The sequence below is a fragment of the Cimex lectularius genome, unplaced genomic scaffold, assembly GCF_000648675.2.
Source record: "Cimex lectularius strain Harlan isolate CLEC.00 unplaced genomic scaffold, Clec_2.1 scaffold10, whole genome shotgun sequence".
Lineage (NCBI taxonomy): Eukaryota > Metazoa > Arthropoda > Insecta > Hemiptera > Cimicidae > Cimex > Cimex lectularius.
In genome coordinates, this window is record NW_019392665.1 from 1,433,763 (window position 1) to 1,460,109 (window position 26,347).

Here is a 26,347-nt window from a genome sequence, read left to right on the forward strand (position 1 = left end):
AAATTTAAGTGTGTGGTGTTTCTTTCACATCCTGCATGTATTTGTAAAATTTAAACAATGTTTTAAATCCCAGGTCCTGAAGATGATCTCAATAAAGGTTGGCACGATAAAGGAAACGTTTTTCTACCTACATCACACCAGACCGCATCGGTTTAGACGTTGACACAGTGCTTATCAATAAAAGGTAAAGGTCCCAGGTTCGAATCCAGCGACTCTCCATTTGAACCTGACAATTTTTTTTTGTCAAAAACAGGCAACCCTGGAGTGAGGATGATATGACCTCTGGCTCTTGTATTATTAATTAATTTAATTTAAAAAATATATAAACCAGTTTGAATTGAAACTTGCATGAACTGTTAATGTTAGAACTGAAATGTTAAAATTAATTTACAAAATTCAACGTGTCATGGAAAAAAAAAAAAAAAAATCAAATAAAGGTCAGGTAAAAATAATTAATACTTTATTTAAATTATGTTGGTTCACTTGTATAATCAATTTGTGGTGGCCAATCCAAACTGATTTCCTGAATAAAACGAAAATAAATTAAAAATTGTTTGATAGTTATTTAATAAAGCCATAAAACTTACTTCAACATCTAGTGCTAATATGTCTAAATCTATATTTCCTAGTAGTTCTCCTAGAGATGGTTTTGTACGACCGAAATCTCCATGAATGAACTCTTTTATATACGTGCCAGCTTGGGTGTTTAGGCGAAGAATGAATTTATTCGGCTCTGCAACAAAATAGATTAAAAAAAATTAAACGATTGAAAAATATTTTTTAGATTCGTGTGAATACCGTCTTCTAAGCGTGTGACCTTCATCCAATGAATAATCTTGAGCCTGACAGCGACGGGCCTCCTATGGAGTACCCTCAGTGGTGTTGATTGCTGTATTTCAACATCCTTGAGCGTTTCGAGTTTTTCTAGATTGTCAACTGGCTTCCCGTCGGGTCTAATGCAAAGTGCGCAGTACTGTTTAGTTTTTTTCTCTTCGCCTAACTTCACCGACGACACCGAGTGCCTTGAATAGTCATAATTAGAGCATACAGTTTTAGAATATTTCAAATTAAATAAAAAATTTCATACTTATTAATAATCTGCAAATCACGCACGAATATTTTTTCGGTTGAATTTTCGTTTATCGCATTCTCGAGAGATCTCATTTCTTTAAAACTGAACGTCGTCCTTTTCGGGTTGCACAGTTCAACATAAAATGGCCTTCCACGACCAATATTCCTCACATCTACATCTTCCCTCCCTGATGATGCAAATTTATATTCTAGAAAGATTCAGTTTTGAGATATATTTTGTTCTCTTGTGGCTTCGCAACAAAACACAACCTTGGGCTTTTGTCAGTTCGAGAATTGGATCACAGATCAATTCTTGAACGGAGCTTTCCATTTTTCTCTCTCCTCCTAGAATCCAAGGAGTTTGCGGTAAAACCCTAGACCATTTGTTATATCTGCCTACATTTTCAAAGTTATAGCCAATATTTACTTTCAAAACTTACGATAATACCTGCTATAAAAATGCTATTATGAAGTACTAAAAGTTCTCTAAATTCTACAGAATTATCCGGTATATCGGGTGGTATTTTATAATTATCCTTTAACAGCTGATCATCAACTTCTTTTAAAACATTCTCGGTACATTTTCGAGAGAAATTCTCAATACTACCCAAGTACTTTTTATTTTTTGTCTTGCTAAATGTTTCAGGAAACATTTTAAACCTGCAAAATTAACAATTTGTGACTGAAAAGAACAAATATAAGCAAAAAATTTTTTTTACGTACAAACACTCGCATTCTTTTGCTTCGTCAACGTAAGAAATACAAAAAGTGATCCTGAGATCAGACATAAGGGTGTATTTCTTTTTCAAAGCGCATTGCAGCCTTTCCAAATAGCAGAACTTCCAGACGTCTTTGATTCCGATGGTGACCACGCCAAGAGGAAAAGCTTTCCCGACAAAATCCGGAAATGCATCCTTCAGATCCACCCACAAGGCCAATGATCGTAGAAAATAAGTGACAGGTGTAGTCAATGCCAAGTAGAACGTATCTGAGTCAAAATCGACTTTATTTGCTTCCTCTAGCACCTACAAAACAAAATTGCAAAATCATTGACTTCAAATATTTTTGTCAATTTCAAAACTAGTTAGTATTTTGATTATAACATAATTGAAGGGCCAGTAGAAAAATGATGAGGTTCTATTTTTTCAACATTTGAGAAATACTAAATTTAATTGGCCAAGTGGACCATGAAATTAGTGAATTTACTAAATTAAAAGTTTCATGACTACTGGTCTATAAAAAATAGAATAGTTTCTTTTTTGATGTTTGATTCAATAATTGCAATAACAATTAATTAAGGTTTTTAGTTGAGATAAAAAAGTCAATGGCATGAGTGGGATTCGAACCCACGATCTTCGGCTAGATACGCCGCTTCTCTACCACTTGAGCTATAGTGACCTCGATCCACTCGGACACTAATTTCCCTTCTCAACCACACCTTTTGAATTTTCCCTCCTTTTTGCCATTTTTATCTCAACCAATTACACAACATTTGAAAAATGGCAAAAAAAAAAGGAGGGAAAATTCAAAAGGTGGGGTTGAGATGGGAAGTTAGTGTCCGAGTGGATCAAGGTCACAATAGCTCAAGTGGTGGAGCAGCGGCGGATCTAGCTGAAGATCGTGGGTTCGAATCCCACTCGTGCCATTGACTTTTTTATCTCCACTAAAAACCTTAATTAATTGTAATATATTAATTGGTCAAGCGGACCACAAAATTAGTGAATTTAATTGTAATAACATTAGAGTTCTTTCTGAGTAATTCTCATGATACAAAAACCATTAAACCCTCATTTTGAACCCAGGAACGAATAAGAAAATACCATGATTACAAAATTTTATTATTAATTTCAAAGATGAACAGACAAAAGAAACGAAAATACTGAAATGATATCTATAGTCAAAATTTTAGATTAATTATTGGAAAACTGAAAAAAGTTAAAAAGCTCTAAGCTAAAAGGTTTTACGTTACTCATCGTCTACCTCATAATCAAAATAAACATCATCCTAAGTTTCCGGCGCAGTTCTATCTGTGACCAAATTATTGTAAAACCTTCTTTGGTGAGAAACTTTGTCAGGTGTTGCAAGTCATTATATTTTTCTAAATTAATAGGAAGGGGCCCATTGTAGGAGTTACGAAGCTGCTGTTTTGGTGAGGGTTCTTCCCCCTTTTTTTGCCTTTGTGGCACCCACAACACTTATTATAAGCTCCACAGAATGAAGTGCGGTGGTGTATATACTGTGGTGTGTAAGAGATATCTTCAAACATCAAATTGTTCTTGTGGTAAAGGGACATTTCGGTTGGTACATTGGTATATATTATATATTATGCAGGGTGGGTGACCAAGACCCGAGGGGTTAAATGCCTGGGTAGACTCGTACCCCATCCCTAAAAGGTCTGGGACTTGGTCGGCTCACGTGTCCTGCATAAACCTCTTGGACTTATTCACAAACCCCAAGATTTTGGACCATTTTATCTCGGGGAGTGATTTGGTGATGTCCTCTCCTACAAAGATTTCAAATCTAGACCTAGCATACCTATCACACTCTGCGAGGTAGTGCCTTGCCGTTTCTTCTTTTATTTCGCAGAAGCGGCAAAAGTGATCTGGTAGGAACCCATTACGAGGTCTTCTCAGTGGGCAGTGGCCCATCAGAATACCTATCAGCCTCCTAATTCCCTTCCTTGAGATAGAGAATAGCCATTTCAATTCAGCTGTTTGATCGCCTTAACAAACTCTTTTGATTGCCTGTGTCCGGGGGATAAATTCCACTCCCTAAGGAATTGTTTCATGCCCCAGTTATTGATACTGTACATTGGTACTAAGTAATTCGTCCACGATTTGAAAAATTCCCTCTTACAATCGATAACAGTGAACGGTTAGGGTTTGCATCTGCTCGGACCAATCACATCCCTCCATCCTTGAGGCATATCTACATAGGATTTTTGATTAATCATGCTCATATCTCTATCGCACTTCAGATAGCTATTGCACGGATAGGAAAGAAAACTTTTACACTAGGAATTGCAAAACTCTATTATTTTTATTTTGTCCTGCACATGAATCACAAATTATAAGCGTTCTGACTGCTTGTGGAAGAATTTTTAAATGCCGGAGAGATTTTCATCATTCTTCCTTAGGCGCAAAGGAGTCCCATGGTTCTTCCACTGTGCCACCCATTTTCAATTTGGCCGATTTTTAGCGGAATCTAATTGGTTTTCCCTAGCAACATTTGGCAGGTTAATAGTTAATGTCACAAGACAACAGATGCCAGTGAAATCTTGATTTTGACAAAAAATAGACCCTCCACTGTGCCTTTCATTATTGTTAGTGTGTTACACTATCATTAAGAAGTTTACAATAGATATATTTACTAGTAGTATGGTAATACTTATAATTTATGGGCCGACAATTGGTGTGAACAAATGGTCGTTGCCAGCCTTCTGTGCATTAACCCTATCAGCTCGATGGGCGCTCGGTAGTGCAAGCACAAGAACCTGGTGCTGGCCCTATCTTTAATTTTGTTTGACTGTGGTTCCAGGTTTTTATGAATTCACTGCGTTTTCTATACTTAGGTCTATTTGAGTGCCTGCTTTCGACCGTGTTCAGCTTTTTTTTCACTCACCACCAGCTTCATTTTACAGCAGAGTTTGATTCTTTAATTCTTGATTCTTCACAGATTGTTAAAAATAAGGTGTTTCATTAAAAAAAAAAAATTCACGTAATACTGCTTTCTTCATTATACCAACTTAAATAAAATCCCAAACAAAAGCGTAGCTGTGACTGAGTTTACATGTGTCTGTTCAGTAATTGATGCTGTGTTTTATCCCTGTTGATGTAAACCATTTCTAAAAAGTTACGTTTATGTTTGTTTTGTGTTTAATATTTTTGTATTGTTGAAATTGAAATTGGGTTGGTGTTCAAAATGGTGGGTAGCGAGTGCTGTAGGATTTTGTTTGGGTTTTTTGCTTTACCCTCTTATCCAGATATTGGGGCATCCATGCCAATCGTTCATGGCCTATCACATAAATTAAACACATTTCTCTCTTATGATAATTTGAAAATAGGCTTCAAAAACTATAAAACTAGTCACAATCTTTTTTCCAAAATTTAAGATCCCACACCAGTAACAAATAAGTCTGAAGAAATTTACAAAATCAACTGTATAAATTTCCGGCAACTTACATTGGAATTACATCCCGATATTTGGATAAGAGGGTAAAACAACCAAGATTGCAAAAAAAAAACCAAACAAAATCCTACAGCACTGGCTACCCACCATTTTAAACAATCAACACAATTTCGACTTCAACAATCCAAAAATATTAAACACAGAACAAAACAAAAATAAATGTAACTTTTTAGAAATGATTTACATCAACAGAGATAAGCACAGCATCAATTACAGAACAGACACATGTAAACTCAATAAGCAATAATACACAAAACATATAACATATAAAACAATCATAAAACTCCACACACTGAACATTTCTACATACTCTAATTCTTCAACAAATCTCTCCTTTTCCTAATAATCCCCGTCTACATAATCCTGAAAGGCTAATCAGGTTGAATGACAAACCATTACCCAATTTTTCCCTTTGTCGGTTCCTTTCACCTCAAAGAAGCCGACTCTTCATAGAAAAATGGATTTCTACCCCAACTTCCTCACTCCTTCAAAATCCAATGTACATAAACAATAAACATCTCACTGAACAATCAACACGACACACAGTAATGACACATCTACCCAGAAAACAAACACTTCGAGTGGATACAAATACTTTGATTGGGCCTAAAATTTCTATCATTGTATAAATTCATTTTTTTCATGTCTTACATATATTTGTATAATTTACACAATGTTTATAAATCCCAGGACCTGCAGATAATCTCAATAAAGATCGAAACGTTGGCACGATAAAGAAAACGTTTTTCGAAGGGCCCGTTTGCACGCTCATGCAGTTTGCACAAGCAAACTTGCACAAAAGAACTGAACTAAACGGAACTAAAAAGTTCAAATGTTCAAACTAGTTTGTGCAGTTCTTCATCGGCATGAGAAGTGTTAACTTACTGATTGTCTAAATTTACAGTATAAATATTCATTTACTTATTTAATATTGCATTTATATTGATTGACTTATTTATTAATTTACAAAAATGGAAAATGTTGACGAATTAATTCTTGCGACGGTTGCGATATGCGTTATCAAGAAAAAACAAAAATTGAAGAAGGAAAAGAGAAGAAACTCTGGTTATTAAAAAGAAATTTGTATTCACATTTTAATTTAATTAATGAACTATGCAGTGAACCTGATGATTTTCAAAATTATCTACGTACAGATGAAACAAGTTACCAGCAATTACTCAATTTAGTTTCACCATTAATAGACCCCCTCGTGAACAACTCTCAGCTACATTTTTGGCAATAGGGAGAAGTTCTGGGGATATAAAATTTCCACATTTATTTCCAAACCAGCTCTTAATTCTATAATGCTTAGTGCTAAGACTCAACACTTTTTAAAATTCTTCTCTCTATGTGGTGTGTAGCGAATTAATTTTTTTTACAACTATCTATCAACTTTACAACTAATTATCTCTAGTGGCTTCGGGGCCAAGAGTCAGTATTTTTCAACCAAAATGTCGTAGGGTTGAGATTTCATATTCCGATCAGTATATTCCTGACTCTTTACTTTCCACAAACACGGAAACGATTTATATAACTGTAAAAATTCTGGGAGAAACTCATTAACTTTTTTTGCCATTTCAACAAAAAACAGAGTGGAGCATCAGAAATAACCAATAACAACCACAAACTATCGGGTTGTCCGGAAAATAATGCAGGATTTTAAGTTTTCATTAAAAAAAATCTATATAAAATATTCTGTTTACGTTTACAGGATTACTCATTNATTAATAAGTTACCAACACGTTGGGAGAAATGTATTGAGAGTATGGGAAATTATTTTGATTAAAGAACATTGCTTTAAAGTAACTAGTTTCTTTTTTTTTTGTTTAATACCAAAATCCTGCATTATTTTCCGGACAACCCAATATAATGGTATGGTAAAAAGGATACTAGGAAGCGGGGTTTGCGCTCCTCAGGCACTGCAGCCTTCTGGCTTATTGTACCTTACTTAGTTCAGTGCAATAGACTCAATCCTTCTCCTTAGAAGTATCAGGTCATTGACTGTCGCTGCTGCAATTTGGTTCCCTGAGTCTTTTTCGTACGTTAGGGTGAACCTCCATTGAGCTGTGGGATCATCGTTGTATATACCCATGCTGTGTAGATCTTTTCTCAGATACCAGTGACCGGTTAGTAGTCCTACCACTCCTCTCAGTTTGGCCCTCTCCAATTGCAGCAGTGCTTTTGCCAGTCTTGGTGATGGTTGATCCATCATATTCACTAGAGTTTATCCACTTCTCCTTTTGTTTTGTTTGGATCCCTTCTGCGATGGAGGATTCTATGTTTGTTTTTGTTATCCCAAGGATAGGTTCGGGGCCTATGTATGGTCTTGCGGATCCTCCTCTGGCCAGACTGTCTGCTTTGTCATTCCCAAAATTTCCCTGTGCCCTGGCACCCAAGATATCATCAGGTTGTTGTGTTTCCCCAGGTTTTGGAGATTTTGGAAGCATTCACTGACTAATTTTGATGTGATTCTTTTACACGCTAATGCTTTAATGCTTGGCTATCAGATCTTATGAGGATTTTTTTGCCAGTGGAATTTCTTTTAAGATTTTCCAGTGCACAAGCATTAATGGCATGTATTTCTGCTTGAAAGACAGAAGTTTACTTCCCTAATGAGTTTGATTGCTCATATTTTGGGCTCCGGCTCCTTCGTTTGTTTTGGAGCCATGTGCATACCATATCATTGTATATAATGCTTTCCTGGGTTCTTCCTCTCCTTTATGGTCCGGTGAGACTTTATAGGATTTTGTAAAGATTGTTTCCGGGATCATATAGTCAGTCCACATAATATCGGGTGTCTGATTTTGTTCATTATGGTTTCATGTCCGAATTGTTTGGTTCCTTTCCAATTTAATTGTTTCTGGAGCCTAAATGAGCTTTTCCTAGCCTCTCCTTGTATGAATATTTCTAATGGAGGTAGATTTAGCAGAGTTTCTAATGCATTTGTAGGGGTTGTTCTCATTGCCCCTGTGATACATAGGTTTACTAGTCTTTGTATGCTGCATAATGTTTGGGTAGCTACTTTTTGTTGAGCTTTGTTCCACCAGATTAGTGATCCATAGGTTATTCTGGGTCTTATTACTGCCGTGTATAAACAACAGGCCATTTTCGGTTTTAATCCCCAAGACAAACAATAATAATTATTACAAACAGCTGATAACAAATGTCTACTGTCCCTGATTACAAACTGTCATCAATGCGCAGGCACTAGACTGAAAGGTTAGAGCAATCCTGTTCACACGCTCATGCAACAGCACCAACTTCATGCAATTTTTCTAGCAGGACAGATTTTATTCAAGCCAAACGCTAACGTCTTGCTCCCGTTTACACACAACGATTTACTTGTGCAAACGTGCTTGCACAAGTCAATTGGCGCAAAATTGCATGAGCGTGTAAACACGCCCTCCTACGTCACACCAGACCGCATCTCACAGTCCCCAAATAATCATTATTTTACTACGTTTATAAAACTAAATTTATTTCTAATTTATTATGTACATTGAAGGGGGCTTAAAGCCAGTATATGTACCTTTAAAATAAATAAATAAAAATAAATAAAATAATGCCTTATTGAAAATCGTTTCTGAGTATGGGGGATGCAGAAGCCCTAGGCAGGCGACGCAAGGATTACACTTTCGATGTTTGACACCGTTTTCCTCGTCTTCATCACGAACCGAAACACCTCTCTGGAAAATAAAGAGAAGAAATTTTCGAAAAAAAGAAAATTTGAGAATAAATTCGAGGAAAATCTGGGAACCTTTTTCAACGCTGCTTCACAGTCGCGGAAGGAAGAGGGATCCGTTTCGCCGAGTAGACGCAAGCAACATTTGTCGCAGCAGCCGTTCTTCTTGAGATGCACGTACACCTCCTCCATGTGGAAAGTATGAAACTGTTGAAGTGGACTGTGAAGGTAACAAAAACCCTGGTACGTTTTGAACGCGTGCGCGCAAGATTCTTCCAGTTTATTTATTTTTTCATCCTGTTTGATTAAACGTTAAAGTCGAGTATTTCTCGTTCTGGTCGTTTCTTAAGTTTCAACTCGAAACGCGTTGTTTAATAATTAAAATGGGAAAATCGTGGAAGGGGCGGCCAAAAAAAAGGGGTGAAACGGCCGTTTTCGGGGGAATTCGGCTCTACGTCTACGTCACGGCTCACCGCCACAACTGGACCTGGGCCCCGTTCTATTTTCCCCTCCATGTAAACATGAACGGCGTTCGACTTTGACGTGCCTGCCACCGATCCGATTATTATTCCGGGGTTGTTTTTTTTTTTTTTTTTAAATCGTAATTCCTGGTCGTCCGGACCCTCGACGCAGAACCGTCCCTGGCACGACGGACGCACCCTGCGACATCCGACGCTCCTCAGGGCGAGGGAATCACGTCGACATGAGCCAATGTTTTTCTTTTCGGTGAGTTTTCCCCGATTTTCCCTTCCGGCCCAATTCTCCTTTTATCCATTTTCTATTTAACGATTTCCATAAAAAAACTATCCTGACATTCTCATTCTTAAAATATAAATAAAACACTATTTGATCTCTGTAACCTTAATAGGTACCTTCTATTTTATTTATTGCTGATAAAGGTTTTTTTTCTCCTTCTATTTAACTTTGCACATACATCTAAATATTTATACTTTTCCAATTGTATTTTACGATATACATCCAAACGACAAGTTTTTCCGCTTTCTTATTTTTGTTTATTACTATTTCGACGATTCTACTTTCACTGGTATCGAGGAACGACTCAAATCGATTTCAACTGTCCTTTTAACATTTTTAAATACAATTTACCTATGAAATAGTTTAAAACGTCACAAAAAATACCAATTCGTTTTAAAAGTATTTTGTTTCAACTGACACAACAGAGTTTAAAAGTTTAGAGTTAAATAGAATTAGTGGAAGTAAATAATAACCTCTACGTTTCACAAGTGATCAAGTGACTATTTTTTATATGTATATTTGTAGCCTATACAGACTTGTATATGTTACAAATGTGATCTTTTTCTTATCGTGCGGTCAGCACTGGCACTCATGCCAGCAACCCGAAAGGCACATGCTGGCACTTTGTCAGGGATTAAGAGGCATTGATCGAGATCATAGTTAGGGCGACACGGTGGGTTCTCGAGATGGGAAGGCGTAGAAAGTGCTAGAGGTGCGATGGATCGAGAGGTTGATGAAAAACTTGAAATCGGGAATGTTTCTGTTCGTCGACGAAAGGAATGTTGATGTTGTGGATATTGAGTAGTAAGGAGCTTTGACGATTTGTCTGAGCATTTTTGATTGGAAGGATTGGATGCGCTGGATGAATTCCACTCCGTACGTCCTTGTAGTAAAGTCTTGCATAACAGTTGAGTCTTGACGGTCAAAACGGATTTCAACCCTAGGAGTCTGTTTATTTTCCAAGTCTTCTGTTAAGTTGTTGTCTTTTAAGAGTGGGGATTCCACGTAGCTGTTTAAGTATAGTCCTTGGTATCTGACAGGTTCGAACTGTAGGGTTAGGATAGATTGAGAGGTTGGTGTGAAACTTTTGGAATCAAGAACGGATCATTTCGTTGACAAAAGGAATGTTGATGTTGTGGATATTGAGTAGTAAGGAGCTTTGACAATTTGTCTGAGCATTTTTGATTGGAAGGATTGCATGTACTGGATAAATTCCACTCCGTAGTCCTGGTAGTAAAGTCTTGCATAACAGTTGAGTCTTGACGGTCAAGACGAATTTCAATCCTAGGAGTCCTGGAGAATTTTCCAAGTCTTCTGTTGTCTTTTAATTCTTGTGTGGGGATTCCACATAGCTGTTTAAGTATAGCCCTAGGTATCTGACAGGCTTGGACTGTAGGGTTAGGATGGATTGAGAGGTGAAAAACTTTTGGAATCAAGAATGGATCATTTCGTTGACAAAAGGAATGTTGATGTTGTGGTTAGTGAGGTTAGTGACGTATGATTTTAAGGACTGGGCATGCTGGATATTGGACAGCTTGGTAGACCCCATAGTTCCATTCCATACGTCCAGAGTGGTCGCTTTAAAGTCTTGTATAAGGCTTGATGCTCCAGGTCGATTTTGGTCCTAGGAGTCTTTGTAGTTGTCCAAGTCTTCTATTAAGTTGTCTAGGTCTTCTACGTCCGTTATTTACCAATGGGCTGTGTATCGTTAGATGATCTTGGAATTTTCAAACATACTGTTACAAATTTTTACGTAAGGAATAATTCGCAGCTGATGGTTATATGAGAGAAAAGTAAAGAAGTACGGTTGCATATCGCCAACCGATTGTATCGATATATGCATTTTTCTTACGGAAATCATATGTGGTTAATATAATCTGACCTGGTTCAATTTTTTTTTTTTTTGTGGTACAGTGGACACCGCTTATAAGACTCACAGATATACCTAGCCCTGCCATAAGTTCTGTTACAATCATTCACCTTGAAAATAATCCCAAACAAACGCCTGGCGAACCTTGCTCTCTTGCCTATTGTTTACCGTAGCTGATGAAGTTTTAGTTCATTGAGTCATATTTTATGCTCATCTGCTAAAATACACAAATTTTAAAAAAAATATATGACTACATACTGCTCGTCGTATGGTTGAACTTTTTTTTTTTTTTGGGAGTATATTGGCAATCAAGTGGTTGATTTTCTATTGAGCTCATGATGTTAGCCTCAAGTTTTGTGAAAATGTAAAAGCCTTGTGTGCTAAATAGTCAAGCAGTTTCTCACTCTGCTCATAAACCAGTGAACATAGACAGACCCAGGTAGAACAAATAAGTGGTGTCAATTGATTCAACAAACTATGAATTGTTACATTTTTTTCAATGATGTTTTATGTTGGTTATATTTAAAAAAAATGTAATAATTTAATTTGCCAAGTTATATTATAGCCAATTTTGTTTTGTTTTTCAGGAATCATAGAATAAGATGAGGAATGATTGTAATATTAGATTTCACCTTTAAGACTGTACGTAGGATTAATTGGAATGTAGACTGATGTAGAGTGTTAAAATGGCAAATAATTGCTCATCAAATTCAGTTGCGATGGAGTTAGAAAGCCAAGACAAGAAGCCGGATGAGCAAAACGGTATATCCAAATCACAGCCAAAGTTCGTCGAAACGCCGCAACACATTGACAATGAGAAAGCAAAGATGTTGCTCAAGCCGAGGAAACTGCCTTGCGCGAGCCAGGTACCAACGCATGAGGAGATAGCTCAGGAAATACTTGCCAGGGCGGAGAAAAAACGACAGTACTACCCGGATGGTGTCGATGTTTTGGTCGCGATGAAATCCCCGAGCCAGTTGCGCAATTTCAACCAAGACATTCCACTTCCTCCACCGCCGAAAATTACTAAAGTTAGAGACAAGAACAAAGTTACCCTCGACGCCACAGAACTATTGTCGATTTTAGAAGATGGTGCGGAGACTCATTACGTTGAGAAACCTAAGCCTAAAGTCTGGTCGAAAGGAAGGGGCATTAAGGATTTAAACATTGATCCTGAACTTGAAAAATCTCTTGCGATGCAGCAGCTCATGGAGTTTTCCAGAAAGAGAGGCCGGCCGAAACAAAGTGAAACGAATAACAACAACTCAAAAAATTCTGAACAGCCTAAGAGGAAAGAAGCGAAGAAACCGGCGAATCGCGAATTGCAAAATCTTCTTCAGGATGAAGGCGCTGTAAATATGCTTTACTCAGTAGAAAAAGGAGGTGATGAAGGGAAAGAGAGATTATTGTCATCGAAGAGAAGACAGAAAAAGGTTTTGAAGAAAAAAGCCGAGGAAGTCAAAGAGGCGATTTTGGGTTCTGCTGTAAGTACCACAACGGGTGTGACGCTCCGAAACCAAAGGCAAGAAAAAGTAAGAAAAGCTTCAGTAGATTCAGTCGAATCCGAACACTCAGCCAACAATGATTTCAATTTCCCTGCACCAGCTGAAGCTTCCAAAATCATCAGGAGGCATTCTTCAAGCAGTTCGTACTCTTCGAGAGGTAGCAGTCCGACTCGACGGTTGAGCATTGATTTTGAAAAATCGCCGGCCGTCCAAGAACTGCCAAAAGAAGAAAGGGCTACAATAAAAATGTCAGAAAGGGCAGAAAAACTCATCGAGATGAAATGTAAAGAGTTGAATCTCCAAAGGGAACATTCAGTTATAATAAAACAGCTAGTCCAAGAAAAGAAAAACGGCCTCAAAGAAAGACTGCAAACAGAGTTTACTACCAAATTTAGAGCAGCTGTCAATTCGCCAGTGACTATGTCTTCTCCAGTCGTACCCGTAAAGCCATCGGCTATTCCGAAGAGCCCGTCTTCATCGCCTTCAAAGCCTGTCTGGAAAGTTGTCGAAGAAGATTGGGAATCGTTCGATGAGACCTCTGACGTGGATGGCGATACGGCACCAGCTCCTTTACCTTTGAAACCTGGCGTTCACGAAATAATAAAACAAGGTCTAGCCTCTGTTATGAAAACAGAACAAGACAAAATTCAAAGCAAAGCGCTTAAAAAACCAGCTGTGCTTAATTCAAAGAAGATATCAAATCTCCAAGTTAACAAGATAATGACATTACAAGGAGAAAAGAAATCCGTAAACAAGCAAGCCTCAGATGTAAATCCTGATGTTAAAGAGCCTGCAAAGGACAAACCAACTGAACCATCTTCTCCAAAGAAAACTTTCCTAGTCAATTCAGGTAAAAAGAGGAAATTTTTTATTCAAAATAAAACCATTAAACTTTTCGTTTCTTTTTCCAGTACCCCTTAGCAAACCACAAGAGCAGAAAAAAGACGATAATCGTGATTCTAAAACTTCAATTAATCTTTTAAAAGGTCCCTTTCCAGGTAGTGATGTCCGGCTGGAAAAACTGGAAACAATAATGCGTGTAAATATTTCCCCACAAGCAACTAGATTGCCTCAATCATTCAACGCCAAAGTAAGCATAGGCAGTTTATTCTATTTTTTATTATTTTAATAGCTAGGTTAATAAGTAATATTTTCTTTTGATTTTTAAGGTGTTAGGAGAGCTTTGTCAGGCTCTTGATTTCCTTAGTTCTGAACATAGCACTACTGCGATAATCCTGAATTCATCTGCTGTCAAAGGCATATATTGCAACGGAATCGATTTGCCTTCCTTACTTTCTCCAGATCTCGAAAAGAGGAAAATTCTTGCGAGCCAAACAGCATTGGCATTAAGGTAGATTTATTTTGTTGATGTCAAACAAGTACATTAACATTTTTATAAGAAACAACTTAAAATAAAGATTTAACGTTTTGTTGGTTTTTAGGGATTTCATATGCAAATTGTGCATGATTGGAAGGCCAGTGTTAACTGCAGTCAGCGGGAAGGCGATCGGTCTCGGTGTCATAATGTTGGCCTACTGCGATTATGTCATATCGGATGAGACTGCTACGTTCTACACACCGTATTCGAGGCTTGGGTACTTACCAGAGGCAGCTGCTACCTTAGCCTTGCCTCATGTTATCGGCCATAGAAGGGTAAACATTTCTTTCATTCTGTGTTGTATATTTTTATATATACTGTTTCAATTTTCATCTCAGAAGCAAAAACAACTCCCTCTCTCTTTCCCTCCCTCCCTCTCCCCCTCTCACTCGCCCTCTCTCCTCGTAATTGTCCTCCTCATCGCAGCAGCAAAAACAACTCTCTCCCACTCACCCTCTCTCTACCTCCCTCTCCCTCTCTCTCTATCTCCCTCTCCCTCTCCCTCTCTCTACCTCCCTCTCCCCCTCTTCCTCTCTCCAACTCTACCTTCCTCTCCCTCTCTTCCTCTCTCCCACTCTCCTTCTCTCCCACTCACCCTATCTCTACCTCCCATCTCTCTTTCACTCTCTACCTCCTTCTCCCTCTCCCTCTCCCCCTCTTCCTCTCTCCAACTCTACCTTCCTCTCCCTCTCTTCCTCTCTCCCACTCTCCTTCTCTCCCACTCACCCTATCTCTACCTCCCCTCTCTCTTTCACTCTCTACCTCCTTCTCCCTCTCCCTCTCTCCTCGTAATTGTCATCCTCATCGCAGCAGCAAAGACAACTCTCCCTCTCTCTCCCTTTCTCTCCCTCTCTCCCTTCCTCTCTCCCCCTCTCTCTACCTCCCTCTCCCTCTTTCTCTCTCTCTCTCTCTCTCCCTCTCCCTCTCCCTCTTTCTCTCTCCTTCTCTCCCACTCATCCTCTCTCTACCTCCCTCTTCCTCTCTCCAACTCTACCTCCCTCTCCCTCTCTCCCACTCTCCTTCCCTCTCCTCTCCCATTCTCCCTCTCTTCCTCCCTCCCACTCTCCTTCTCTCCCACTCACCCTATCACTACCTCTCTATCCCCTCTCTCCCTCCCTCCATCCCTCCCCCTCTCTCTCTATCTCCCTCTCCATCTTGTAATTGTCATCCTCATTGCAGCAGCAAAAACAACTCTTTCTCTCCCTCCCTCCCCTCCCCTCCCCCTCACCCACTCCCTCTCTCTCACCCATTTAGTTTTATCTGTTTATCTGTCTGTCTTTCTTTCAAGCATTTTTTCTCTATCTCTTTCTCCCTTTCATTACTCTGTTTGCCTGTCTCTCTCTTCTTTTTTTCTATTTGTCCCTTTTTCTTTTCCTCTTTTCTCTCCTTTTATTTGTTCAGTCTCTATCTCCTTCTTTAACATTATCTTCTTCCTCTCTTTTTTCTACTTTTTCCTTCTTCCTTACTTTTTCTGATTATTCTTTTCTTCATGCATTATTTATAAATCTCCCTCTGTTTTTCTTCTTTTCTAGCTTTTATTTGTCTTATTTTCTTTTCCTCCTCTCTCTGTTTCTATTTTTTTATTCTCTATCTTGTTCTCTTGGCGTTCTCTTCTCACTCTCTTTCACTTTCTTCTCCCTTACTTTTTCTGTTTTTTTCTTTTCATTTTTTCATGCGTTGTTTGTAAATCTCTCTCCCTTCCTCTCTCTCTTTTTCTCTTTTTTTATCTCTTATTTGTCTCTTTGTCTTATCCTCCTTGCTCTCTTCCTATATTCCCATCTCTACTCCTTCTCATAACATTATTTTCTCACTCACTTTCTCTACTTTTACTCTATGTTGTATATATATGTATCATTTGTTTCAATTTTCATCGCAGCAGCAAAAACAACTCTCCCCTTCTCTCTCTTCGTTTTAAGAGCTGTGTTATTGTGTTGCAGAATGGAATTTGTTCAGACACCTCCTTTAAACTAACAAATCTATAATATTTGTTGCTGTTATGACAAAAAAAAAAAAAAAAAAAAAAAGAAAGATATATATGCATGTATCTCACGTTTTAGGCGACAAGCCTGCTACTCGGTTGTGCCCAGATGGACAGCTCTGAGGCAGAACAGTGCGGCCTCGTCTCCAAAGTCGTACCACGGATTGTGCTCGAATCCAGGCTGATGGAAGTTGCAAACACGATCACCAAGCAGTCAATTCAAGTAAGTTAATCGGTATTTATAGGGGCATCCCTACGTTGAATCGCCTTTATTTATTTTTTTCATATATAAAAAAAAAATTGTTTACAATTTTCCTCCCATGCACACATCCTCTCAATCTGTCTTAATTTCTTGTTCACTCATCATTCTCTTTTTTGACAACTGTGTTCTTTTCAGTCTTGTTCTTTTCTTTCTTAATTCTGTTAATGTTATTAGAATATAAAGTTTTAGTAATGCAAATAAGAAACGTTATATGATTCCAATTCAGTTTAACAGCCCCAAATCTCTCTACCAACAAGTGGAAACCAGATTCATTTGTTCCTTGTACAACCGAGTGACAAAATTATAGACACACCCCTAATTGTTATGATTTTTTAATGTAATGGGTTTGTACTACAAATATTTATTCAAAACATGAAATTTTTCTTCATTAAATTTTAATATTTCAGTAAGCAATAGAAAAAATGATTAAAATACTAAAATTATTTACACATGGGATAAAATCAATTTAAAACAAGGTTATAATATTTTGTGGCATTACCACTCAGTGTTATTATTTCCAGTAATCTTTCTGGAATGGTTTTGTACAAATTTTGAATAAAATCTTGAGGCAAATTATTCCAGGCGGAGGTGACAGCTGTTTTAAGCGGCCCATACACGCTCAATATTATTGCACAATATTTAGGTTTGTGCAATATAGTTGATCGTGTGTAGACGAAATTGAAAGGTTGTGCAATATATTGTGCTAAATTCAAATCCTTGAAAATATATTGTGCAAACGGGAAAAGGTCTGTAGGCAATATTGTGCAATATCCCATCAGTCAGTATCAACACATGGTAGAGTACGCGTCGTCATGGCTGCCAAGGAAGCTGATAGGCAATTCATTTTCGAATTCATTGACGTTTATCTTGGCCTTTCAGCTCTGTGGGATGTGAAGTGTTGTAGAAAAATACCGCGAAAAATATCCGGAATAAATATTGATGAAGTTGAAAAAATTGTTTCTGGCACCCACATCGATAATCACACAACACAAATCACTATCACTCAACATGACTTCACTACATGAAATTCTGATTGGAACTAATTTCACAATATATTGCCTTGAAAGTTGTACATCTGTGCTCGCGATTGTGCAATATATTGCACAACCATCAATATCGTCTACACACGATCAATTAAATTGCACAACCCAAAATATTGCGCAATAATATTGAGCAGTGTAGGGCCTCCGTCAAAATATTGTACAACCCACATTGTGCAATAATATTGAGCGTGTATGGGCCGCTTTAAGTTAGTCGACAGAGTTGTACTGCTTACAGTCTTGATATACCTTCCTCGATAATTTTCCCTTTACATTTTCTATAATGTTCAAGTCTGGTGAGAGTGCAGGCCATTCAAGTTTTTCAATGCTGTTCTGTGAAAACCATTCTTTAACAATTTTTGCAATGTGTATGGGTGGAATATTGGAGTCCCTTCGCATAAATCGCTGAAACTAGTTTTTTCTTTGTTCATTAATTTCTTGTAATATTCCAAATTGACTTTTTTTGGAAAAAAACAAAGATTCCCTTTTTTATTACACCCAATACACCCCCAAATCATCAAAGATCCACCACCCATTTGGCGCCATGACAAAATTTTTTCTTCTTTGGTTAGATCATGAAAGTAGTACGCGTATCCGTCCGGGCTGTCCAAATTGAATTTTTTTCATCAGAAAAAATAACTTTTTATCAATAATCTTCATTTTTCAAAATGTGGTTTTCAGCAAATTTGACACGGGGTAGTTTGTGGTGGGTTTCAGAGCTGGTTTGCGTTTCAGTTTTCTTCGGACTGTGTTTTCAGTTTTTTTTAAAGGAATCTCTGAACAGTTCGAACAGAAACGTCAACACCTGCCTTCTCTGCGATGGCTTTTGCAGTCGAAAAGCTGTTTGAAGCAACGCACAGGATGTGCGATTTGTCTCTTCTGGTCAAGGAAGGTCTTCCAGAGCTATGCCCTCTTCCATAATCTTCACCTAGTCATATTATCTTCCGATGAAAAAAATATCATGAACAATATTCTAATGGCAAAAGAAATCATTTTTGACTGTTGAAATTGTGATTTTTTAATGTGTCTATAATTTTGTCACTCGGCTGTATGTGGCATTTGGTTTGATTCCCATTGATATGAAATTATCAGTGCTGATTTTAGATCTACTACATTAGTTTACACGGTTCTTGATGAAATTCCAGCTTGCATTGAAAGAGTTTGACATTTAATTTTGAGTGCGATATTTTTGTGAAAAATTTATTTCAGAAAAATAAGAGGAAAGTTTTGATTTCAGTGACTGATTATGTATTATCTAAGGATGTAAATATTTTATTGCAATGATTTAAATACGTTTAATTACCATAAATTATTTGTGTTACAGTACTGTTGATATCATTGAAGACAAAATTTCTTTTTAATTCTTATAATTTCAAGTTATGCTATTTTGTAACCTTAAAGCGTTAAAAAAAAAAAACCACAATGATAAATATTAAAGAAGGTTGAATTTTATATATTTCAAACGGGCTTTGTTGTGTTTTCCATTCGAACATAGCGAACACAGTATGCACGAAGACTTGGCCCATGATACAACAATTCAGTCACGTTTCTCACAGTTTTATCCTTAGTGATGCATATGTGGCCTTTTGGGCAGGAACATTGGTAGTACGCCGAATATGTATCTGCGCGTATATGCGCACAGAATTCACCTGATTGACACTTGTAAAGCTAAAATTTCAAACGAGATTAGTATTGAATTTTTTTTTTTTTTAATTTTTTGAAAATTACCTTGGAACAAGTATACTCTTTAAAATTGTGCGTCATGTTCATGGTGGTACCGCTGAGGCGCCAGTATAACGGCCAGTCGCATCTGCATTTCAGACTTATGTCCTTCTTCCAGATTCCGGCCTTTTTGTCTTTTGTTTCCTTTACCGTCAGTCCAACATCTTCACGGCTGCATATCTCCATGTTGTTCGTTCTTTCACATGTCTAAGTATATAGTTAAATTTATTTGTACAATATACAATGGTACAAAAGACAGGGTTAAGTTTATAAAATAAACAACTTTCTTTTTTAACACATCCTTGCCACGTTAGGCAAAATATTACTGTAGCATGTAATCTTGAACTGAAAAAAAGTTAAAATATTGAACTTACTCGTTGTAATCAAGAAAATTTATACATTCAACTAAACTTAGAATAAAGTCTCTATATTGAAAACTCACTCTACCAGGTCTATATATTTTTTGCTGGTTTAGGTTTTCACTCAAGGCATATCATTTTGTCATATTCATTATTTAGAAACACTAGAGTTTCTCACTGAAGATGGTGTAAGCGAAAAAGGTGGCTCCAGACAGGTTTCGCCAAATCCCGACCAGTGGGGATTCCACTCGCTGAGCAACAAGAATCAGTGCACTCCTCGGCCTAGTCGGTTTTCACGTCTGTTTTCAGTATTAGAAATATCGGCCACTTTTTCACTCACGAACACTGGATCAAGGTCTTGAAGAAAAAAAGAAAATTGAGATGTTACTGCTAAGCTTTTGACCTATTTTAAGGTCGTCATCAGGTCAAAACAATCTTAAATATGTCTACCGATTGATATATTTAAGATTTTTGCAGGTCTCAAATATGATTGTAGCAGTATGAAATTTTCATTCATTCCAGAAATTATACAAAATGGAAAAAACTTTTTAAAAATGAATTATCTAAAATAGTGTTACAGTCCTTGGCAATGTTGGGACTGAGTCGGTGTCAATCTGTAGACATATTTAAAATTGTTTTGCCCCGATGATGACCTTAAACTAGGTCAAAAGCTTGGCGATAACTGAATTTGCTTTCTTCTTCTCAATCCAGAGTATTTGTATATAGGCACACTTTTTGGCGAATGCCAAGCCAAGCATCTCGACACTTCGCAAATATTTGGCATTTTGAGAATCCTGCATGTCTGGAGCCACCTTAAGCCAGCGACAAAATGGCGAAGTGGTGATCAGTTTATCGTGTGTTCACCAAATCGTAGATCAACAATCACTACCGACTATTAAAGTTATATTGAACTCCCAGTTATTAAGCAGTCCAGTTAAAGTTAAAAAAACAATTTTTGGGGCTTACTTTCAATTGTGACTGGTTGTCCAGTGGAACACTTTGGTCGTCGTTCTTCCATTCGAAAGGGCACTGGCCTTTGGCACATCTGCATACTCTGTATACTTTGGACGGGAGCCAATACCTCTGGTTGACCACATTGCATACGCTGTCCGGCCTGCACACTTCAAGCTCTTTTTCATTTTTTATCTAGGAAGACAAAAAATATTATTACAGGCCTTAAACGCATTCAGTCGTACGTACATCATTCAGATAGTTGTATACGACATTGTCCAGTTTGCTGTAGAATATCGTATCTACGGTCTCGGTTAGTACAACGCAAGGGCCGAATGTAAAAAATACAAGCAAGTACAAGTTTCCCATCACTTATCTCGTTGAACTACACACCTTTTCAATATCTATTTATTTACACAGAACAGAAAACTCAAGTAGATGAATTAACAATAGATTAAATTGTACTACAGCAGGAGAAACTTCAAAGCTTTACCTGGGCAGGCTTTAGATCAGTCTTTTGTACCTTTAGCGGGCGGGGTGGATAAAAAAAAACAACAGACATGCAGTCCAGAACAGGTTCTGGATCATTTACTCCAAGAGAAGGGGGCTTATCACGAAAAAAATCCTATCTGTATACAATGTCAATAGGTCATGTGGTCTATTTATATTCATTGATATATTTATTTGCCTCTTGATTGCCAGACAGAAGACTAAAATTTCTAGCTAGCAAAATATCTATTACTAAATTGATTTATTACTAATAAACTTGTTATTACTGATTATTGATGATTACTGTAGACACTAATAACTAACGAAATTATATTTTATAAATTTAATATGTGATCAAATTATCATAACATAATAAAAAAACTTATTAATTTGCTATTTTTAATAAAAATAAAAATGATATAAACTGATTATTCAGAAATCATGAGATTCGGTCTGGTGTGATGTAGGTTTCAGAAAAACATTTTCTTTATCGTGCCAACGTTTCGATCTTCATTGGGATCATCTTCAGGGCCTGGGATTTACAAGCATTATTTAAATTTAACAAATACATGTAGGATGTGGAAAAAAGTGAATTTATACAATGCAAAAAATATTTTTTATATTCAATCAAAGTATTTTTACTCACTCAAATGTTTGTTTTCTGCGCAAGTGTGCCATTTTTACGTGTCGTGTTGAGAGTGCCAGTGAGATATTGCTGTTTTATGTTTATATAATAAAGATCGAAACATTGGCACGATAAAGAAAACTTTTTTCTGAAACCTACATCACACTAGACTGCATCTCACGATATCTGAATAATCATCAATTAACGGTAACTAATCACCACACATTATATATAGCATTTTTCAGTCAAATGAAACTTTTTTCAGTCAAATGAAACTTTTTTTCAAACAAATGAAACCTTTTTTTCAAGCAAATGAAACCATTTGTAAAGCAAATGAAACCATTTTTCAAGCAAATGAAACCATTTTTCAATCAAATGAAACCTTTTTCCAAGTAAATGAAACCTTTTTCCAAGCAAATGAAACCTTTTTTAATCAAATGAAACCATTTTTCAATCAAATGAAACCATTTTTCAAGCAAATGAAACCTTTTTTTTCAAGTAAATGAAACCTTTTTTTCAAGCAAATGAAACCTTTTTTTCAAGCAAATGAAACCTTTTTTCAATCAAATGAAACCATTTTTCAAGCAAATGAAACCTTTTTCCAAGCAAATGAAACCTTTTTTTTCTTCAAGTAAATGAAACCTTTTTTCAATCAAATGAAACCATTTTTCAAGCAAATGAAACCTTTTTTCAATCAAATGAAAACTTTTTTCAATCAAATGAAACCATTTTTCAAGCAAATGAAACCATTTTTCAATCAAATGAAACCTTTTTCCAAGCAAATGAAACCTTTTTCCAAGCAAATGAAACCTTTTTTAATCAAATGAAGCCATTTTTCAAGCAAATGAAACCTTTTTCAATCAAATGAAACCATTTTCCAAGTAAATGAAACCTTTTTCCAAGCAAATGAAACCATTTTTCAAGGAAATGAAACCTTTTTTCAAGCAAATGAAACCTTTTTTCAAGCAAATGAAACCTTTTTCCAAGCAAATGAAACCTTTTTTCTTCTTCAAGTAAATGAAACCTTTTTTTCAAGCAAATGAAACCTTTTTTCAATCAAATGAAACCATTTTTCAAGCAAATGAAACCTTTTTTTTTTTCAAGCAAATGAAACCTTTTTTCAATCAAATGAAACCATTTTCCAAGCAAATGAAACCTTTTTTCAATCAAATGAAACCTTTTTCCAAGCAAATGAAAACTTTTTTCAATCAAATGAAACCATTTTTCAAGCAAATGAAACCATTTTTCAAGCAAATGAAACCATTTTTCCAAGCAAATGAAACCATTTGTCAGGCAATTGAAACCATTTTTCAAGCAAATGAAACCTAATGATAATAATTATGTAGAGGGATACATAAATGACATTATAGTATTAACAATAATAAGAAACGTTCTTGTACCTAAGCCTTACGATTAAATTGTTGTAATATTAATGTGTAGAGATTAGTGACTGTTAATCGATATCTGTAATATTAATATTCAATCATCATAATAATTATTGTTAGTACTATAATGTCATTTATTTATTCCTCTACATAATTATTATCATTAGGTTTCATTGAAAAATGGTTTCATTTTCTTGAAAAATGGTTTCATTTGCTTGAAAAATGGTTTCATTTGATTGAAAAAAGTTTTCATTTGCTTGAAAAATGGTTTCATTTGATTGAAAAAATGTTTCATTTTATTAAAAAAGTTTCATTTGGTTGAAAAAAAGTTTCAGTTGACTGAAAAATGCTATAAACTAACTTCAGCTTAATTGTATAGTTGGCATAATTTAATGTTAATGTCTGATAATCATAATTTTACTTTTATCGGCATGGGAAGGAGAGAAATCTTCCTCTGTGATTGTAAACATAAAATTTTGAGAAGCGTTTTTAGTAATTAAGAAGATATATTTGTCAATATAGTTTTTTGTGATAGTTTGAAATTAATTTATATCAAGGTAACACAACAGAAAAAAAACAATTAAAAAGATTTAAACATTTTTCTCATGTGAAAGTTTATTTCATCAGGACAATAATTATATAGATAAACGTTTTTCTCTCTCTTCAGAGCATGATCAGCACGAAGGCTCTCCTGATGCACACTCTGAGGACACGTCTGACGAGCGTGCTTAACATGGAAGTGCGCATGTTGGAGCAACACTGGACCAGCGACGATTGCCAATTACGCATCAAAGAACTTCAAGATAATCCGATCTTCTGATAATAATTGTAAACTTGTCCGTTGCAAGTTGTTACTGTTTCGTGGGAACAAAAATATTGGAAGGGAATTATTTTATTATACGTATTTTTTTAAGTTTATTTAGTTTATAATATCACTTTTGTTTGACTTTATGAGTAATTTTAACTCCTAATATGATTATTGCTAAATAATTCCAATGTTAAGGTTTTTTTTGCAATTGTTGGTAAGTTTTTATGAAATAATTATATTTAAACTGTTAGGTATTTTTATAAATAAGGGTCTCATTACTTTACTTTGTTAAGAAAAGAAGATTTTTTTAATGCAAAGCGTATAAATTTTTGTTTATATAAATTGTTCCAAGAATGGATTTTAATTTTAATTTAAAATAGTTTAATTTTTGTTTTTTGTTCCACTGCTTTAAATTTATAACAGAGCTTGTTCGTTACCAAAAATTAAATTAAGAATATATTTTCGGACAATCAAGGGGATTGTATTTTAGAAGGAAGATAACGATTTAATGCGAAATCGACAGCAATGTTTGTTTAATGTTATCACATTTGTTGAAAATCATAGATGGCAATAATTACAATTAATGTTATAGGCGAAAACAAAAGACCGAGCAGTAAAAATTATGCAATATAGATAATTTAAAGTCTATTCACTGGACAATATATTGCTATAATGAAAGAAAAAATAAACATCATTAAGGCACATTCCATTCACAATTGTTCAGGCTGATTTTTTATTTTTGAACTGTCTCGCTATTGGTCTACATTATTGCATTATTAGATTTGTTGAAAACCGTTGCAGTGAAAAACGAAGTGCGACAAGAAACAAAGTTTTACAGCACTTTCTCGACGAAGCTGTAGTTTCAAATTTTAGACTTTAAAAAAAGTCTCTGTCAGCTTTTCAGAGATATTGGAGGTGTGCAATTTTCATTGATTTTCTTTTTAATTTTGTGGAAGAGTTTATATATTAAATATAAAACTTGTATTTTTAGATAGATTTATTTTTAACTTAAATGTAATAACCATTTAAATAAACAAAGTTATAATTAATAATAAATAGTTAAATAATATAAAAGTATAGTTTGTTATAAATATATTTTATAGAGAATTTAAAAAAAAAGTTACTTATACTATATATTATTATCAGGTTATGTATTATCTTTCTCAACGTTGTGTACAGTTTTTTAGTTCACCCCCTCCCCACCTTTTGGTTAGACATTCTACTCCATAAAAAAAAATATATATATTGTTAATATGTTTCAAATATTGTTTTTATTATTTTGTATGTAAATATGAAAAAATATCCTTATTTTGAATTAAAAAAATTGAAGTTACTTTTGTTTTTATGTACATAAATATAAATAGAAAGATATAGATACACTGATTATTACGCCTTGATTAAAAAAACAACAATCTTTATTTCTAAACTTCAATAGTTTATAATTGTACGTTTACTTTTTAATTTTTTTTTTAACCTTTGCAAGACATTTTTATCTCATTTTCTTCAGCCATATACATACTGGAACTTTAAGCGACACAATGTGACTTGGTCGATTTCTCGTAACCCATTTACGATAGACGTTGCAAAAACAAAACACCAATTTTAAGATTTCTTAAGATTTGTGGTTTTAAATAATTTTGTTTTCATTTTTCTGCGTGTCACTTCATTCTTAGTATAAGGCCTGATCATGAAAAAGGTGTTCGATTTTTTCAGTTTAAAATTAATTTACGTTCGCTCCAATTTCACCTGTATTTTGACATTTTTCTGTATAGGTGATTTTTGTAAATAGTTCGTTTATTTACGTTTTGCATATATTTATTTAAATTAACAATGTGTTTTAGTAAAATTTTGATTTTTACTACCACATAATTAATATTTTACGTTAATGTTGAATTTTCGCTATGTTGTCCATATCGGGTTTAGAGATTACTTTGTTTTCTCTGCTAAATTACTCTCATTATTCGGGTTTGGGATGCTGATGTTTTTGAGAATCATGTTACAAATTTGGTCAGTTTCTACATTCAAAATGGAACCAAAAAGTCCTAATTAACTTTGGTCCTAATCGCAGCAGTTTCGGAGTTATTTCGCTTTTTCTGATTTTTTAAGATTTCATGACTTTACTTCAAATAAACGATGATAACTCCAAAACTAAAAGGTTTCGGACAAATCCGTTGATACCATTGAAAACTACGTTAAATTGCCAATAAAACGTGATGAATATTAAACTTGTGAACTTTCGTAAAATAAGCATTTTAGTAGAGAAAACTTTGAAAAAAAA

The 26,347-nt window shown here is 35.5% G+C and overlaps 3 protein-coding genes across 3 annotated transcripts; 1 reads left to right on the plus strand and 2 right to left on the minus strand.

Annotated features, from left to right (window-relative positions):
- Positions 1 to 432: 432 nt before the first annotated feature.
- Positions 433 to 9,528, minus strand: LOC106667395 (putative tRNA pseudouridine synthase Pus10). Its single transcript, XM_014395310.2, has 9 exons — positions 9,017 to 9,528; positions 8,826 to 8,945; positions 1,795 to 2,096; positions 1,520 to 1,731; positions 1,342 to 1,467; positions 1,088 to 1,280; positions 799 to 1,022; positions 588 to 733; positions 433 to 523 (listed from the first exon to the last, which is right to left on the minus strand). Exons 1-9 carry the CDS (start codon positions 9,131 to 9,133, stop codon positions 470 to 472), a joined length of 1,494 nt encoding a protein of 497 aa, XP_014250796.1. The 5' UTR covers positions 9,134 to 9,528; the 3' UTR covers positions 433 to 469.
- LOC106667394 lies at positions 9,457 to 24,854 on the plus strand. The gene is made up of 7 exons (XM_014395309.2): positions 9,457 to 9,667; positions 12,155 to 13,922; positions 13,984 to 14,162; positions 14,242 to 14,423; positions 14,515 to 14,725; positions 16,508 to 16,651; positions 23,929 to 24,854. The coding sequence occupies exons 2-7, from the start codon at positions 12,254 to 12,256 to the stop codon at positions 24,079 to 24,081; spliced, it is 2,538 nt and encodes an 845-aa protein (XP_014250795.1). The 5' UTR covers positions 9,457 to 9,667; positions 12,155 to 12,253; the 3' UTR covers positions 24,082 to 24,854.
- LOC106667396 lies at positions 19,012 to 21,367 on the minus strand. The gene is made up of 5 exons (XM_014395311.2): positions 21,256 to 21,367; positions 21,012 to 21,166; positions 20,778 to 20,957; positions 19,459 to 19,659; positions 19,012 to 19,398 (listed from the first exon to the last, which is right to left on the minus strand). The coding sequence occupies exons 2-5, from the start codon at positions 21,129 to 21,131 to the stop codon at positions 19,189 to 19,191; spliced, it is 711 nt and encodes a 236-aa protein (XP_014250797.1). The 5' UTR covers positions 21,132 to 21,166; positions 21,256 to 21,367; the 3' UTR covers positions 19,012 to 19,188.
- Positions 24,855 to 26,347: the final 1,493 nt, after the last annotated feature.